The sequence below is a fragment of the Scyliorhinus canicula genome, chromosome 12 (assembly GCF_902713615.1).
Source record: "Scyliorhinus canicula chromosome 12, sScyCan1.1, whole genome shotgun sequence".
In the NCBI taxonomy this organism is placed as follows: Eukaryota; Metazoa; Chordata; class Chondrichthyes; order Carcharhiniformes; family Scyliorhinidae; genus Scyliorhinus; species Scyliorhinus canicula.
Genome location: NC_052157.1, coordinates 41,751,766 through 41,770,134, shown reverse-complemented (window position 1 = coordinate 41,770,134; position 18,369 = coordinate 41,751,766). Strand labels below are relative to the sequence as shown.

Here is an 18,369-nt window from a genome sequence, read left to right as displayed (position 1 = left end):
GTCACTGCTTCCCAAGTGGTGCTGTACTTTCAGGTCACCCAAGTACTGCATCTTAGTACTTAGAACCATGCAAAGCTGGACTTCTGCTTTGCTGGAGTAGCACACACTGCAATATTTTCAAGACTGCATTCTCCATCAAGACAATGTACCTCACCCCATATATCTCCCCTACTTTAATCTGTTTTGGGATCATTGAAAGCTATCACAATTCTATTTCTTTAATTTGTCTACAATTTTATTCTTTAATTCTACAGGTACTTTATTGTGATTGCTCACTACTCCTCAGCTCTATACTAAAAGGGTTCTAGGGACAATCTATGTATGTAATTGTTCATGATCCAATGCTGCGACACTGTCTCTAATTATTAGTGCTGCCCTTCTCTCCCCTCAAGTATTGTCCAACATGCTACCTTTTTGAGTCAACATAAAGATAAATCCCATGACATCATTCAAATAAAAAAATATAAGGAAGTTGTCAACAGTACTGGCCAACATTGCTCACCCAACCAGGACTATACAAAATAAAAACGCCAACATTTACTGGTTGCCCAAACTACTGTATAAACTTGGTTCCCAATTTTGTTTGCGGAAGCGACTATATTTTAAAGGTATTTCAATGCCTATGAAGCACTGGGACAAATGAGGACATGATGCTTTATAATAATAATAATAATAGCTTATTGTCACAAGTTGGCTTCAATGAAGTTACTGTGAAAAACCCCTAGTCGCCACATTCATGCACCTGTTCGGGGAGACCGGTACGGGAATTGAACCCGCGCTGCTGGCATCGTTCTGCATTACAAGCCAGCTGTTCAGCCCACTGCGCTAAACCAGCCCCTGCAGGTTCCTGTAAGGATGCAAGTTCCTTGGATCCCCATTCCTCGTAACCCAGCTACTGCAACGACACTATTCCTATTTCATCATGACTTCCTATTATAATAAATGACTATTGTTCCCAAATTTCTCTCATTTTTATGCATTATTATACAGACATTTTAGTTTTGATTCCTTTGGTCCTAAAGTCTTTGTTTTCTCACATCCTGAAGAATGGTGGTTAGCATCAATGCTTCACAGCTCCAGGGTCCCAGGTTCGATTCCCGGCTGGGTCACTGTCTGTGTGGAGTCTGCACGTCCTCCCCGTGTGTGCGTGGGTTTCCTCCGGGTGCTCCGGTTTCCTCCCACAGTCCAAAGATGTGCAGGTTAGGTGGATTGGCCATGCTAAATTGCCCGTAGTGTAAGGTTAATGGGGGGATTGTTGGGTTACGGGTATACGGGTTACGTGGGTTTAAGTAGGGTGATCATTGCTCGGCACAACATCGAGGGCTGAAGGGCCTGTTCTGTGCTGTACTGTTCTAAATTCTAAATTCTAAATTCTAAATTGCCTTATTTCTGCATTAGAAACAAAACCGTGCATATGAACACAGGTACACAACAGCAATCTGACTTAGTTACGCATAAGAGGATTCAGAAAGGAAACAAGAGCTCCTGTCTGAAGACTTCAGTAAGCATCCTGCCAATCTTCACAGCAGTACTGGTCTAACGGGGAGTATACATGATCATGTGATGATCATGACAAATTTCTATATAATCTTAAAATGTTTCCAACAGGAGAGAGTGTGTGAGAGAGTGCGAGAGTGAGTGAGTGAATTAGACACAGTTGCTGGCGGGTGCTGGTGATGAGGCTGGGATTTGCAGTAGTGGGGAGAAGCCCAGAGAGGGAGGATGTGTACAGCAAAAAGGGAGAGTGTCAGAGGGAAAGAGGTGATGGTGTAGGCAGGGAGAGAATGTGGGGTGAGCCAGAGTGAGAAGGGTAGAGGCGAAGGGGCAGAATGGGAGGAAATGAGAGAGCAAGAAGGAGCCAGGGTGCGGGGGGTGGCGGCAAGTAGAAGTGTTGGAAGGAATGAGGGAGAGTGAAAAAGATGGGAGTAGGAAAGAAACTTCAATAGCATCTTGTAGCTGTTGAAATGAAATGACTTAAACAGGTAAATGGGGTAGCCATTTGAATCCAACAATATCCCATCAAACTAAGAGCAGTTGATGAGCTTGAGTGTTGGAACAGGCAGCTATGTTGACCATATAATGGCACGTCTCCTTGCTCTGCCAAGTACCATGAATTTGACTTATCTGAAGGATGAATGACATTTCCAATATTGCAGCACTCGCCAAGAGCTGCAAGTCTCAGACCACAGTATGTGCTCAATTTTTGGAAATGGGGCCCTGATTCAGAGGCAAATGTGCAAATCCAACTTGTATATTTAAAAAAAGGAGATTTAAACATCAACCATCTGGACAACTCAAAAATCATACTGTAATTACATGGTTTTGTGGCTTTGCTAAAATGTACCTTCTCAAAATAAAGAGCCTATAGCTAACCTATGCCATGATTATGAGGGAGCCTTAACATTATACCTTGTCCATCGAGAACAATGTCCATGACGCCATGCTTGACTTTCATGTGCCGGCTTAAATTCCCTTTGAGGGTAAACTTGCTTGAACAGTATGGACATTTGAAGGGTTTACTGTCTGAATGAAGGTGCATGTGACCCAACAGATTGTACATCCGATTGAATTCTTTTCCACAAACCTGAAAGAGAGAGAGAGAACAGGAAAACTCCCATTATTCTCAATTAAAGCGGAATTCCTCAAATCAAAAGACTGCTCGAGGCAATACACATGCTTAGATAAATGAAATATTTTTCCTCCCACGTTTAATTATTTTCTAGTTTATTGGCTTGTATCTAACAGTACAAAGCCACAGCCCTCTTCAAACAATTAGTTGAACTACAGGTCATTGATGCAGATTGAATTGCGACAGCAACTTTGGGAGTTAAACTTAGTCACATTGTAATGTTGATTGTACACAGCGACATACCTAACAACAGAACTATAAACACATTGGATAAAGCATTCTGAAATGAAGGCCACGAGTATATTATTATTCGTGTTAGAAATGATACTGAACTTAGCAATATACAGAACCAGAAGAAAACAAAACTCTGATCTATCGAACCAGTCCAAAGGCTCTGCTTTCTTGATGGGAAAATCCACTACCACCTACAGTAAAAGGTCATGGTGATGAATATCTGCTCCAGCAAACGACGAGAAGTTTACTGGATTTGTAACCTTGCAGAAGAAGTCAATGCTTCAAGAAAAGTAATTTCTTTTTAATTAATGCGCTTTCTACATATCCATTCTTGGGATGTGGGTGAGACAGGGAAGCCCTCAAATTTCTCATGACTAGTTGCTGGACCTTCTGTTTTGTTTTAATCTGAATGGGTTGTTTAGAGAGTTTTTCACTTGCCACAATTGCAGAAGAATATAAAACAGTAAGTGTGATCAAAATACAAGCTCCTACTGGAATCTTTTATCTGTATTAATAATGAAAATTGCATACCAACCACACAGAAATACAATAATTTAGACTTGTAAATTCACTGCAAGTCCCAGCAGTATATTGTTGCCCAGGCTCTCTCCCAGGCTCTTCTCTATAAAACTAGTCCCATGTCAGTATTAAGTTAAAGATGGCACTGTCTGCAATGTTGGATAACTAGCCATGAAACGACTCAATTTCAAACAATACTCTATAGTCGGTTAGGAAATTTGTGTGACTAGTACCATCAATTTAGAACTGCATCAATACAAAGTACTGGAAAATGTTTAGATTCAATTACATTTTCCATTTGCTATGTTTTTGAAATGTTTGTGGCTTTCTGAAGTGAGGGATAACATGCTTGTCCACTTTTGGTAACCATTGCTCTTTGAGGTATCCTCAGTACAGTTTCTCAATGGGCCCTGTGGGGAGCACTAATCCAAAAGGAAGACCTCCCAATTTACCTAACTTGCATTTCTAGTGTCTTGAATTTGCCAACCAAATGCTGTTGCGCTAATGTGATCTGACATTCACAAGCAACCCAAGTCCACAATACCCCAACTCATTTCACGAAGGCACATTAAGTGGATCTGAATTGGACCCAAGTCACAACAAAGAAAGACAAGGTAGCATAATGTAACCAATGCTGAAAACCAGCACCAATCCCCATCTTCCAACCTTATGTTATAAACAGCTCCACCGCCACCCACCCAATCCTTTTGTACTACAAGACACTAACCCCTCCCAACCCAATGTTTCAAAACTCCAAGCCACTGAGATAGGAAATCATCAGTGTTGCCTAAGCAGCAGAAAACAGACAAAGATGGAAAAGTCACAGCTACATTGAAATCAGAAGACAAGAACATTTTAAAACTAACCTTATTTTTCAAATATAGCAGTTGTACTTATACAGTACAGGATAACACTTCTATAGCAGAGCAGAGAAAGGATTGAAGACCATCATCTGATAGACAGCGGGCTGGATTCTGTTGTCCCCCAGCCACATGTTTCTTGGCAGCACACTGTTCGCTGGCAGTGGGATTCTATTTTTCTGCCGCTTGTCAATGGGATTTCTCATTGAAACCATCCCATGCCGCCAGGAAACCAGTGGGGAGGATTGCACTACCAGCACGAAAAGTGAATCCCAACAGCCGGAAAATTATAGAATCATAGAATCCCTAAAATGCAGAAGGAGGCCATTTGGTCCATCGAGTCAGCACCGACCCTCTGAAAGAGCACTCCACCCAAGCCCACTCCTCAGCCCTATCCCAATAACCCCTTAACCTAATCCACCCATCTTTGGACACCAAGGGGAAATTTAGCTTGGCCAATCCATCTAACCTGCACATCTTTGGACTTTGGAAGAAACAGGAGCACCCAGAGGAAACCCACGCAGACACGGGGAAAAAGTGCAAACTCCACACAGACAGTCACCCAAGGCCAGAATTGAATCCGGGTTCCTGGCACCATGAGGCAACAGTGCTAACCATTGTGCCACCCTGCCACCCTCCAGCCAACATTTTAAACACCAAAATCTAATATTAATCTCAACTGTGTCATTCATCCTGTACAGTAATAAAATGTCAGAGGTCCTGAAAAGAAATCTTCTGACAACTGCTGGGGCAACATTTCCTTCTCCTTCCCCATGCCATAAACAAAATACTTTATTTCTTGACTGCCCAGACTGGCGAGCTGCTTTTAAGCCTCTGGCTGGCTATGCAGAAACAAGCCCGGAGAAAAAAGATCAGTCAATTCCATCGGTAGAAGAGCAAGTTTTCCCATTTTAAAAATATCTCCCACATGCTTACCCAGTAATGTTTCTAAACGCAAAAAATAGTTTTTCCCCTTGAAAATTTGATTCTTCACATTGTGGGGAAAGGTATGATTCTGTCTCACACACTGAGTAACTATGTCACTGAGCTTAAGTAGATATAAAACTAACAGAAAAAATTAATTCTGCAACTGCTTTTCAATCTACTTGGAGAAAGTTAAGCAAAAACTTAAGTCGAGCAATCCAAGTGGCAGAGGACAGAGGGAGGGACAGGGAAATTGTGTAAAATGCAAGGGAGAAAAAATATGCGCATGATGGACTAGCGCAAAAACCGGATTGAGAGTCAGAGGTAAACCTAGAAATAGTGATACCAAGGGAAAAAAACTAAATTGCAATATGTCCAATTTCTTTTTTTTTTTTTGCATTATTGTGGGCAAGAAGAACTCTCACCAAACACATTTCCAAATTAGATTTGGGATAATCTGTAGGGATGTTAACTGATTTGACAATTGCAGAGGGTCAGTCGCTTGCTTCATTTCAGATATCGGACTCAAACTAAACCACTGACTTTCAAAACCGTCAAGCGGTCCTTTCTGAGGTAATTCGAAATGGGTGGCTACCTCTCACCGTGTCCATTTTCCTTGGCTCTCCTAAAATGGTACGAAGTCCTGTATCTGTCCAGTATATTTGCAACTATTTATCACTTCAGCTTTCTTAGCCACGAATAATCTCCTGACAATTAATTTGTTCTGATACACCATTGCAACTACTTACAGCCCGTGCCTCAACTATATACATCATCCACTCAACTTTATTGTTGGATAGAAATCACAGGGTGTACCAATATGGCATCCTTTTCTCTTACCTTACATTTAAATGGTTTGACGGGTGAATGAACAATCATGTGGGTCTTCAAAGTCTGTTTTTGAACAAAAGTTTTAAAGCAGATGTGGCACTGATAAGCTCGGACACTGGTATGAATTAGCATATGTCTCTTCAGGTTTGCTTGAAGGGTGAATTCACGTCCACATACTTCACACTTGAACTCTTTTACTCCCTGAAGGAGGGGAAAGATGCAGCAGGTGAGACTTTAAATTATTTCAAATGAATTATTACTTCAACAGAAACAATGAAAACCTGCAAATTTAAACATTTTGTTTAGACAGCCTGGACAAGTGCATGGTTAATTCCAGACCCATTGACCCGGGTCACTAGACCAATAATCTTTGTTTAATAATCTTTATTGTCACAAGTGGGCTTACATTAACACTGCAATTAAGTTACTGTGAAAAGCCCTGAGTCGCCATATTCTGGCACCTGTTCGGATACACAGAGGGAGAATTCAGAATGTCCAATTCACCCAACAGCACATCTTTCTGGACTTGTGGGAGGAAACCCATGCAGACATGGGAAGACTCCGCACAGAGTGACCCAAGCCGGGAATGTGTCAAAATGGAGAATGTGGGCATCGATCCCACTACCTATTACATGCAAAGCAAGCACTCTACCATGACAAGTAAAATATGATATTTTAAATATCCGAGGTCCTTGGCTGAGCCCAATAAGCTGCAGTCACCAGATTTGTAACTTTAACACAGGTAACCTCTTATTTTGTACAGTATTATAATTAAACTGACAAAAAAACTTCAAACAACCGCGCAACCTCAAACAAACCATTGTTTGCAGCAAACTACCCAGCCTTCAGAACAGCGATCACGACACCACACAGCCCTGCCATGGCAATCTCTGCAAGATGTGTCAGATCATCGACATGGGTACCACCATTAGACGTGAGAACACCATCCACCTGATACGTGGACATACTCGTGGGACTTGGCCAACGTTGTCTACCTCATACGCTACAGGAAAGGTTGTCCCGAAGCGTGGTATGTTGGCGAGACCATGCAGGCGCTGCAACAACGGATGAATGGACATCATGCAACAATCGCCAGACAGGAATGTTCCATTCCAGTTGGGGAACACTTCAGCAGTCAAGGGCATTCAGCCTCTGATCTTCGGGCAAGCGTTCTCCAAGGCGGCCTTCAGGACACGCGACAACGCCGAATCGGGGAGCAGAAACTTATAGCCAAGTTCCGCACACATGAGTACGGCATCAACTGGGACCTTGGATTCATGTCACATTACATTCACCCCCCCCCCCCCCCCCCCCCCCTCACCATCTGGCCTGGGCTTTCAAATCCTACCAACTGTCCTGGCTTGAGACAATTCACACCTCTTTAACCTGCTCCATCTGGACCTGTAAAGACTTAATTACCTGCAAAGACTCGCATTCAAAGTATCGTCTTGCATTTTTGACTTTATCTATATATGCATTTCTGGAACCAACCTCTTCATTCACCTGGGGAAGGAGCAGTGCTCCGAAAGCTAGTGATTCGAAACAAACCTGTTAACCTGGCTTTGTAAGACATCTTACGGGGACAAAAAAATTGGAATGCCTATCTAATAACCCCCTTCTAACTATCCTCACTCTGTACACGTGGATAGATAAACAGAGAGGAAAGGGCGATTAAGAGGTAAAGAAAATATTAATAAAATGAAAGTATAAAGGATCTTTGATACACTAGGATGACTTACAGTTAACATTTTTCTGAAGGTTAGGCTATCAGTTGGGTACTTTATTTTCGTTCAGTTTGTAATGATCTTCACTGCAGACTCACGAAGACAGCAGGCAACTGGCAGCAGAAAGAGGGAGAAACATAGCTCTTCTTCCTACGAGGATCTAGAGGCTTCTCTGTCAAGGTTGTCTACTTTTTCTCTAGATTCAGGATCATTTCAAGTTTACAGCAAGAATGTTCCAGCAACTCACTGGTATTATAACAACATGCCAGTTCTTTCAGCGAGACAGAGAGAGACTTTCTTCTCCTTCCTCGGTCTCATCGCTTCTGCCAAGCTCACTCAAAACATCAAGCAGGAACCAATCACTGTGTTGTCAGGCAGAACACTGTCCCTGGCCAACCCACAGGTTGCCAGCCAATCACCCGATTTCCTCCAAAGCTGGTTCCTAAGATTCACTCGGCATCAAAGAGTCTGTTTCTCCTCTCCAAAATACAAAACCTCGGAATACACTGCCCTGGCAAGCACTCTTCTGCTTAAAGGCACATTCTGATTATAGGTCCACAGACCAAAAATAAAATAAAATGGGAACAAAGGAAATAAACAGGAAGGACTCCTTAAAATTTTGAAACACAAATCGATTCTCCCCTGAAAATGAAGATAAAATTAATATGCGATCAGAACTAACAAAAAAAGGAAAATAAGAAAAGTAAACTGACGCATTTGCAAAGGGTGATATTTTGTTTTTATTTTTTAAATTTAGAGTACCCAATTCATTTTTTTCCAATTAAGGGGCAATTTAGCATGGCCAATCCACCTAGCTTGCACATCTTTTTGGGTTGTGGGGGTGAAACCCACACAAACACGGGGAGAATGTGCAAACTCCATATGGAGTGATCTAGAGCCGGGATCCATCCTGGGACCTCGGCGCCGTGAGGCCGCAGTACTAACCCACTGCGCCACCGTGTTGCCCTCCAAAGGGTGACATTTGAAAATGCACCTGCAAGGAGGCTACCACAGCATAGTGGCATTGAGTAGGGTATGGATGGGCATTAACCCATTGTTTCACAGAGCTGCAAGAAATATCCATGTCAACCACACAAGTGATTTGTTGATTCCAAATAAACAACCTAACCATGAACAAGTTCTTTATCCGAGCAATGAGAAAGAGGAAAACGAATCATCTCGGCTGACTGAGAAGCAAAATTTTACTTTGCCAGAGGAAAGGGGAAAACATAATCAGAATAACTTTTGCCACTGGACCATTCCCAGGAGGCGCAACAGTGATTTTGGGTCTGAAATAAATGCTAATTTGAATGCAGCCAGATGCCTGCAAGAGAATGGTTTGAATGACAAAGAGTCAAGTTGAACTTAGAAATACTGAAGGTCAGAAAAATAAAGATATCTGAAATGCACAGCACGAGTCCAATACTAGAAAGCCGACTACAATTTTCATCAGCTCAAAGGAAGGAGTGCTTGCAAAATCCTGTTGGCTTTCCCACAATTTAATTCTGGAAATTTAAACAGGTTAACTATACTACAGGTATCATAGAATCATAAAATTTACAGTGCAGAAGGAGACCATTCAGCCCATTGAGTCTGCACCAGCCCTTGGAAAGAGCACCCGACTTAAGCCCCATGCCTCCATTCTATCACCTTTATCCCCATAACCCAGTAACCCCACTTAACCTTTTTTGGACACTAAGGGCAATTTAGAATGGCCAATCCACCTAACCAGCACATCTTTGGACTGTGGGAGGAAACCGGTGCACCCAGAGGAAACCACACACACACACACACACACACGCACGCGTGGAGAACATGCAGACTCCACACAGACAGTGGCCCAAGCCAGGAATCAAACCTGGGACCCTGGACCCCTGAAGCAACTGTGCTAACCACTATGCTACCATAGAATCATGATTAGAGAGAGAAAAAAAATCAGAGGAATGGAACTCTTGTTAAGTGGCATTCACCATAGATGAACTGTGTTTTGCATGCAGCTGGGACCATACCAAGCATGTATATACTATGCTTAACTGATGTCTGTTGAGTAGGATTGTATAGTGCACACATCTTGAAAAGGCCATGCATAATGCAATGAGTTTGTAATGAAATTGAATACAACATGGAGATATCTTGCTAGGATGTTCCAGGACAGAAAAGCACCATTATGTCCTTCTGTAAGTTACCGTGTCACATTTTGACCCCCCCCCCCATATATTGAGTGAAATAGAGGCCCAAGAAAAACTAAAGAGGAAAGCTAATGGAGTCTAACTATTTAAAAAGCCTTTAGTATAGATAGGCTTACGGTGATGAGACTTTTTTTTAAAATCAAGAACAGCGTAGACTTTGATGGTATTTGATTAAGCTAATTAAAATAATGAAGGGTCTCTGGATAGGCTATTTTGAATTCAGATGGGAAGAACCAGGGACCATGGTTATAAAACTTAGGGAAGCAGAGGACTAGGTTTGATAAAAAGAGTCATTGACCAACACACCCCCCCTCCCCCCAAGTTGCCGGCTGATGCAGTTAAGTACAGATTCACTGAAGCCATTCAACAGGGAACATTGGGATGTTGGCTAATGCAGAGTCATGAATATTTATTTGGAAAATAGGGCGGCACAGTGCAACAGTGGTAAGCGTTGCTACCTTGCAGGACCAGGGACCTGGGTTCAACTCCAGCCTTGGGTGACTATCTGTGTAGAGTTTGCACTTTATCCCCATGTCTGTGTGGGTTTCCTTCCGGGTGCTCCGGTTTCCTCCCAGTGTCCAAAGATATGCAGATTAGGTGAACTGGCCATTCTAAATTTCCCTTTAGTGTCCAAAAGGTTAGGTCAGGTACTGGGTTATAGGGATAGGGTGGGAATGTGAGCCTGGGCCTAGGTAGGGTGCTCTTTCCTGGGGTCAATACAGACTTGATGGGTAGAATGACCTCCTCCTGCATTCCTCCCCCCCCCCCCCCCCCGTGCTGAATTTACCTAGTTTTTTTATTTATTTGCCCCTCTCAGGATATTGCATCACTGATGATTGGAAGTAATAATGACCAGACTTTCCATTAGAGGATGATATGGGATGGGCTCTTTCCCTGCCTGTCTTTTACAATGATTGCACAGAATACTGATATCCAGAGCAGTTTGCAGGTTTAAGACCTAGTTCTTCACTCAAAAGGTACAGGCATTCCATTAATTAGGCTGAAAGATGAAGCAAAAGGAAGTAAGGGGAAAAGTGCAAGGCAGAGAAGACATAGTCAAAAATCTAAAAGGGCGACAGTACAAGGTACAGTGACTGAGGGGAGCTCAGTGAATAGGCCCAGTAATAACAAAAGGAATAAAACTGGAGATGTTAAGATTCAAAACAGAGGTAAAAAATAACATAAGTGTACTTTACCTGAATGCTCATAGTATTCGGAATAAAGTAAATGAGTTGATGGCACAAATCATCGTAAATTACTATGATTTAGTGGCCATTACTGAAACATGGTTAAAGGATGGTCACGACTGGGAGTTAAATATCCGAGGGTATCAAACTATTCGGAAGGACAGAGTGGATGGTAAGGGAGGTGGTGTTGTTCTGTTATTTAAGGATGACATCCGGGCAATAGTAAGGGATGACATCGGTGCTATGGAGGATAAGGTTGAATCCATTTGGGTGGAAATCAGGAATAGTAAGGCAAAAAAGTCACTGATAGGAGTAGTCTATCGGCCACCAAATAGTAACGTTATGGTGGGGCAGGCAATAAACAAAGAAATAACTGATGCATGTAGAAATGACACAGCAGTTATCATGGGGGATTTTAATCTACATGTCGATTGGTTTAACCATGTCGGTCAAGGCAACCTTGAGGAGGAGTTTATAGAATGTATCCGCGATAGTTTCCAAGAACAGTATGTAATGGAACCTACGAGAGAACAAGCGGTCCTAGATCTTGTCCTGTGTAATGAGACAGGATTGATTCATGATCTCATAGTTAGGGATCCTCTCGGAAGGAGCGATCACAATATGGTGGAATTTAAAATACAGATGGAGGGTGAGAAAGTAAAATCAAATTCTAGTGTTTTGTGTTTAAACAAAGGAAATTACAAGGGGATGAGAGAAGAACTAGCTAAGGTAGACTGGGAGCTAAGACTTTATGGTGGAACAGTTCAGGAACAGTGGAGAACCTTCCAAGTGATTTTTCAGTGCTCAGCAAAGGTTTATACCAACAAAAAGGAAGGACGGTAGAAAGAGGGAAAATCGACCGTGGATATCTAAGGAAATAAGGGAGAGTATCAAATTGAAGGAAAAAGCATATAAAGTGGCAAAGATTGCTGGGAGATTAGAGGACTGGGAAATCTTTAGGGGGCAACAGAAAGCTACTAAAAAAGCTATAAAGAAGAGTAAGATAGAGTATGAGAGTAAACTTGCTCAGAATATAAAAACAGACAGTAAAAGTTTTTACAAATATATAAAACAAAAAAGAGTGGCTAAGGTAAATATTGGTCCTTTAGAGGATGAGAAGGGAGTTTTAATAATGGGAAATGAGGAAATGGCTGAGGAACTGAACAGGTTTTTTGGGTCGGTCTTCACAGTGGAAGACACAAATAACATGCCAGCGACTGATAGAAATGAGGCTATGACAGGTGAGGACCTTGAGAGGATTGTTATCACTAAGGAGGTAGTGATGGGCAAGCTAATGGGGCTAAAGGTAGACAAGTCTCCTGGCCCTGATGGAATGCATCCCAGAGTGCTAAAAGAGATCGCTAGGGAAATTGCAGATGCACTAGTGATAATTTACCGAAATTCACTAGACTCTGGGGTGGTCCCGGTGGATTGGAAATTAGCAAACGTGACACCACTGTTTAAAAAAGGAGGTAGGCAGAAAGCAGGAAATTATAGGCCAGTGAGCTTAACTTCGGTAGTAGGGAAGATGCTGGAATCTATCATCAAGGAAGAAATAGCGAGGCATCTGGATAGAAATTGTCCCATTGGGCAGACGCAGCATGGGTTCATAAAGGGCAGGTCATGCCTAACTAATTTAGTGGAATTTTTTGAGGACATTACCAGTGCAGTAGATAACGGGGAGCCGATGGATGTGGTATATCTGGATTTCCAGAAAGCCTTTGACAAGGTGCCACACAAAAGGTTGCTGCATAAGATAAAGATGCATGGCATTAAGGGTAAAGTAGTAGCATGGATAGAGGATTGGTTAATTAATAGAAAGCAAAGAGTGGGGATTAATGGGTGTTTCTCTGGTTGGCAATCAGTAGCTAGTGGTGTCCCTCAGGGATCCGTGTTGGGCCCACAATTGTTCACAATTTACATAGATGATTTGGAGTTGGGGACCAAGGGCAATGTGTCCAAGTTTGCAGATGACACTAAGATGAGTGGTAAAGCGAAAACTGCAGAGGATACTGGAAGTCTGCAGAGGGATTTGGATAGGTTAAGTGAATGGGCTAGGGTCTGGCAGATGGAATACAATGTTGACAAATGTGAGGTTATCCATTTTGGTAGGAATAACAGCAAACGGGATTATTATTTAAATGATAAAATATTAAAGCATGCCGTTGTGCAGAGAGACTTGGGTGTGCTAATGCACGAGTCACAGGAGGTTGGTTTACAGGTGCAACAGGTGATTAAGAAGGCAAATTGAATTTTGTCCTTCATTGCTAGATGGAGTTTAAGACTAGGGAGGTTATGTTGCAATTGTATAAGGTGTTAGTGAGGCCACACCTGGAGTAGTGTGTTCAGTTTTGGTCTCCTTACTTGAGAAAGGACATACTGGCACTGGAGGGTGTGCAGAGGAGATTCACTAGGTTAATCCCAGAGCTGAAGGGGTTGGATTATGAGGAGAGGTTGAGTAGACTGGGACTGTACTCATTGAAATTTAGAAGGATGAGGGGTGATCTTATAGAAACATTTAAAATTATGAAGGGAATAGATAAGATAGATGCGGGCAGGTTGTTTCCATTGGCGGGTGAAAGCAGAACTAGGGGACATAGCCTCAAAATAAGGGGAAGTAGATTTAGGACTGAGTTTACGAGGAACTTCTTCACCCAAAGGGTTGTGAATCTATGGAATTCCTTGCCCAGTGAAGCAGTTGAGGCTCCTTCATTACATGTTTTTAAGGTAAAGATAGTTTTTTGAAGAATAAAGGGATTAAGGGTTATGGTGTTCGGGCCGGAAAGTGTAGCTGAGTCCACAAAAGATCAGCCATGATCTCATTGAATGGCTGAGCAGGCTCGAGGGGCCAGATGGCCTACTCCTGCTCCTAGTTCTTACGTTCTTATGAAGGCAGTGACAGAAGGCCACGTCAGTGGTTAGGTATCCAACTAAAAGTAGGTCCATATATTTGCCAATTTCATCTTTTAATCGAGATTCTCAGTCTCTGTAACACCTGTCCCAATGACACAGCAAAACTTTGGAAATATCCCTTTTTTTCTAAGGCTTTGCCTCATCCACATTTCTTATATTCACCTCCTGTCAAACAGAGCCTCTTTTGACTTGATCTTTCTTTCTACTGAACTCTTGTGTGCACCATCTAAAACACAACCTCAAACAATAATGCCAACTTTGATGAATTAATTCCTCAATGACATTTTCATAAAGCATCTGTATTCCTAACAGCTTCACCCTGGTAATTTCATTCAACTAAGGAAACGTTACACCTGGCCTTTAGTTCCTTTCCAAACCATTTTCTGATGCAGTGCTCCCACATTGCCGAGCAATTTATAAAAATTTCCTCCAGTACGTAATTGCCATGGTCACTGACCATAGTGCTATACCTGTAAGTAGGGAGGTGAGGGCGACACAGTTGCACATTGGTTCACACTGCTGCCTCACAGCACCTAGCATTGCTGCCTCACAGCGTCAGGGACACAGGTTCAATTTTGGCATTGGGTGACTGTCGAGTTTACACTTTCTCCCCATGTCTGCATGGGTTTCCTCCCACAATCCAGAGATGTGCAGGTTAGGTGGATTGGCCATGCTAGATTTCTCCCTGGCATCCAAAGATGTGGTTAGGTGGGGTTACAGGGATAGGGCAAAGGAGTGGGCCTAGGGAGGGTGCTCTTTCGGACTGTTGGTACAGACTTGATGGGCCTAATGGCCTTGTCTTATACTATTGGAATTCTATAGTTCTAAAATGCAGAGTTTGCCAAACCTGTCAATTCCAGCTGCCATTATAACCTTGCCACCCCATGGGTTGTCTCTTTCCAACTCCCTTTGGCAGTTGATTGGTAAAATTCCTGGAACTCCCTCCCTAACACCACTATGGATGCGCCTACACCACATGAAGTTCAAGAAGGTGGCTCACCACCATCTTCTCTGGGGCAATTAAGAATGGGCTAGAACTGCTGGCCTCACCAGTGATGTCCACATCCCATTAAAGAATAAAATTATGTAGCCCTCGGAAATGAGCCACAATTGACACTGTAGCTGTCTCCTCCTTGTGGTCTGTTTTCCCTAATCGCTTTCTAGTTTGCTTCCTTCCACTTGAGCTTTGTTTAAACTCACCTTTTGTTTTATACATGCCTGATTATCAGGCTGATGAGTCTTTATATCATTCAGGATTTTCCACTTCTAGTGTATTTTAAATCTATCCCTAAACAATAGAACCATCAGCAGCTGTTTATTCTACTGTGTAAGGACCATTCAACAGTTGGTGCACTTGGCAATGACCTTCACCCTACCTTCACCATTTTATTTCAATCAGTTCTTCAAACAGAGGACTAACTTGCTATTTCCAGTTCCGATGAACAGCCTTCACCAAAATAATTCGCCTAGAAATTATTTCAGCGTACTATTTCAACATTCCCCACTTCAAACTTTCAGCATTTATGCTACTTGACTGACACCCCAGCCAAGAGAAACTTGGCAGTGTTTGCTAGATTTTGTAGATTATTTTTTTTTTTTTTCCCTCATTATTCCTCCTATTCACAATCCCTATAGATGACTAACTCACACTGGAATACAAGTTCGTAGGCAAGAGATCCAAAATATAACTCATAACATAGGGCTGGATGGGAGGAGCAGAATTAGAGAAATTAACTACCCATACAACATATTGGGAGTTTTCTTTCCCCAAGGCTGTAGCACAGTAAAAATGCTACAAAGTTTTTAAAAAGCTTAATGTAAAATTATACTGTATCGCTTCACAGTTCCAGTTATATACAATATTACACAGTCCTTGATACTTAAATGCCAGGTTTGATTCCACCACATAGGAATCTGAAAATAAATCAACCAAAGTCACAATGAAATTGTTGATAGTAATTCAATTATTTTGCCGGGAGAAAGAAAGAGTGATCACTTAAATATGGCATTAACAAGCAGGGCCAAAATCAACAGTTCTATTTCAGCACTGTCCTCCGAAACCGTGGTTGGCCTGTTAACATGATGTGGAACCTTGATGTGCAACAATATCTCTCTTCAGTCAAATGTGTAACACAAAATCAAACTCACATTCAACACAAACCCCCGTCCACAGACTCTGAAGCTATATGGTTTGATGTCAGTGTGCAGCACAATGTGCCGTTTAAGGTGGCTTGTCCGTGTGAGGAACATTCAGGTGTCAAATTGGCAAAACCCAACATGCTACATCTATGCGATTTGAATAGCCGACTGTTAAAAATAAACCGTCTACTAGAAGCTACATTTTGGTAAAACCAAACTAGAGTTGGTCTACTCTCTAAAGACAGACAGCCAGATTAGGTTAAAAGAGGTGGCCTGAACGACAATGAACATCAAGAATTAAATTTGAGGTTCATCCATCTTCAGTTTTGCTCTCAAGGTTCTGCCAATTTTTACCAATGGGAATGCCTTCAATAGCAAGTATGATTTACAGACAGAACAGGTGGGCAGGCTTACCTTGTGTGTAAGTGAATGCTGTTTCAGGTGATGAGGCTGGGTAAATTCCATACCACATTCAGTGCAGACATACGGGCGGATATTTTGATGTTTCATCATGTGGTTCTGAAGCTGACTTCGGTAACTGAAAGTTTTGTTGCACTCTGTGCATTCATATGGTGTGGGGCCTTGATGTGCAACAAGATGTCTCTTTAGCTGAATGAGTGACACAAAATCTAACCCACATTCAATACAAACATGACACCTGCCATTTTCATGCTTAGCCTCATGAGCCTTCAGCTCACTGGGATAGGCAAACCCCCGTCCACAGACTCTGCAGCTGTATGGTTTGATGTCAGTGTGCAGCAACATGTGTCGTTTAAGATGGCTTGTCTGTGTGAAGGCTTTGTCACACACCTCACACTTGTGTGGTCGAATGCCTTCGTGAGTAAGAAGGTGCATTTGTAAATGACTTGGCTGCTTAAAAAGCTTGTGACAGTGTTGGCATTCATGAGGCTTAATGCCACTGTGGCCCAATATGTGAGTGACCAAGTTATATTTAGAAGTGTACGATTTTTCACATAACCGACACTGCCATCGTTTCTGCCCTTCCCCAACATCAATACAATAGGAATCATCAATCTGTACATTAATATCCAACCGATCTATTTGAGCTCTTCTGTTACGATCCTCCTGCTGAGGAGCAGATATCTCTGTTTCATATGCCACTTGACGTTGCCATACAAAATTACGGTTCTCCCAGTCACTGAAACTTCTGGAAACTGTTCTTCCATTTGGATTAAAGTTGGTGATTTACTTGTTTCAAAATAGCCGCTTATGAACTTTTCCTCTTCAGTGCCAGCCTTCTCCTGCTGATCAGCAGAATTACAATGAAGGATTTCCTTATAGGTTGGAGGGAAATTAACAGTTTGAACACCTTGAGTCCTTTCACGAAGAGGGCGATGCATTTGTTTCCTTTTGAAGTTACTTATGTCAATCATTTTTATTCCATGCCTATATAGAATACTGTTGGACTGATTCTCTGCATCGTACTCCACCTCAACAATTTCTTCCTTACAATTTTCATCATTTTTTTCAGCATGCACTAGCTTCACAGGCTGCCGCTTCCTCCTCCTCGCTTGCCTTTCAAAAGTTAGAAAGCCATTCTCTGCCTCTAAACTCTCCTCCTCTTGTTGTTCAAAACATTCCGAGGAGTTGATCACGTCCAGTCGAGAGTTTTTGCTCTGTTGTCATGTGTTGAAGTGCAATGTCTTATGAATTGATGCATCTGGCATATGATAAATTCCATTCTCTCTGAATGGAAAGCTAAAAGGGCCATTCTGGCCAACAAGTCCTAAAGTAGCTGCTTGTGCAAAGGATAATATCACAACGGGATCTGTTTGAGTTCCAGTATTTACAAGGTGATCCATGACTTTCAAAGCATTACCAACGGCTCCCCAAAGAGATATCTAGAAGATTAAAGACACAAATATACCAAAAAGTCATTTTTGTCCCCCTTTTTATCCATTTCCAATATCTTTAAATATAGTCAGGAATATTAAGAATACCTTTGTTTTAGTCTAAAATACACATTACTTAATTCGAAAATCTCTATACAATTCTCAGTTTAAAAAATAATTTATGCAAAATAGACCAAAATGACTGGGTAACCGTGCAGAAAACAAGTGGGACAAAATTCAGTGTACACGGCAATTTTCCAGTTAAATGCTAGTTACAGATTTAGTAATGCAAACTTCTGAAATTGTCGCGAGTGTCAGCAAGTCGAATTAAATTGGACTTCCGGTGGCGGCTATGAAGGAGTAAGTC

The 18,369-nt window shown here is 42.0% G+C and overlaps 1 protein-coding gene across 1 annotated transcript in view; it reads right to left on the bottom strand.

Moving 5' to 3' along the window:
• The window catches only part of znf710a (zinc finger protein 710a), a gene marked incomplete at its 5' end in the record, with an annotated part of 40,596 nt that extends 23,241 nt beyond the window's left edge, over positions 1–17,355 (bottom strand). Inside the window, 3 exons of the mRNA XM_038812997.1 lie at positions 2,410–2,584; positions 6,007–6,198; positions 16,564–17,355. Coding sequence (XP_038668925.1) covers positions 2,410–2,584; positions 6,007–6,198; positions 16,564–17,355 — 1,159 coding nt within the window. The remainder of the gene's footprint in view (positions 1–2,409; positions 2,585–6,006; positions 6,199–16,563) is intronic.
• Positions 17,356–18,369: the final 1,014 nt, after the last annotated feature.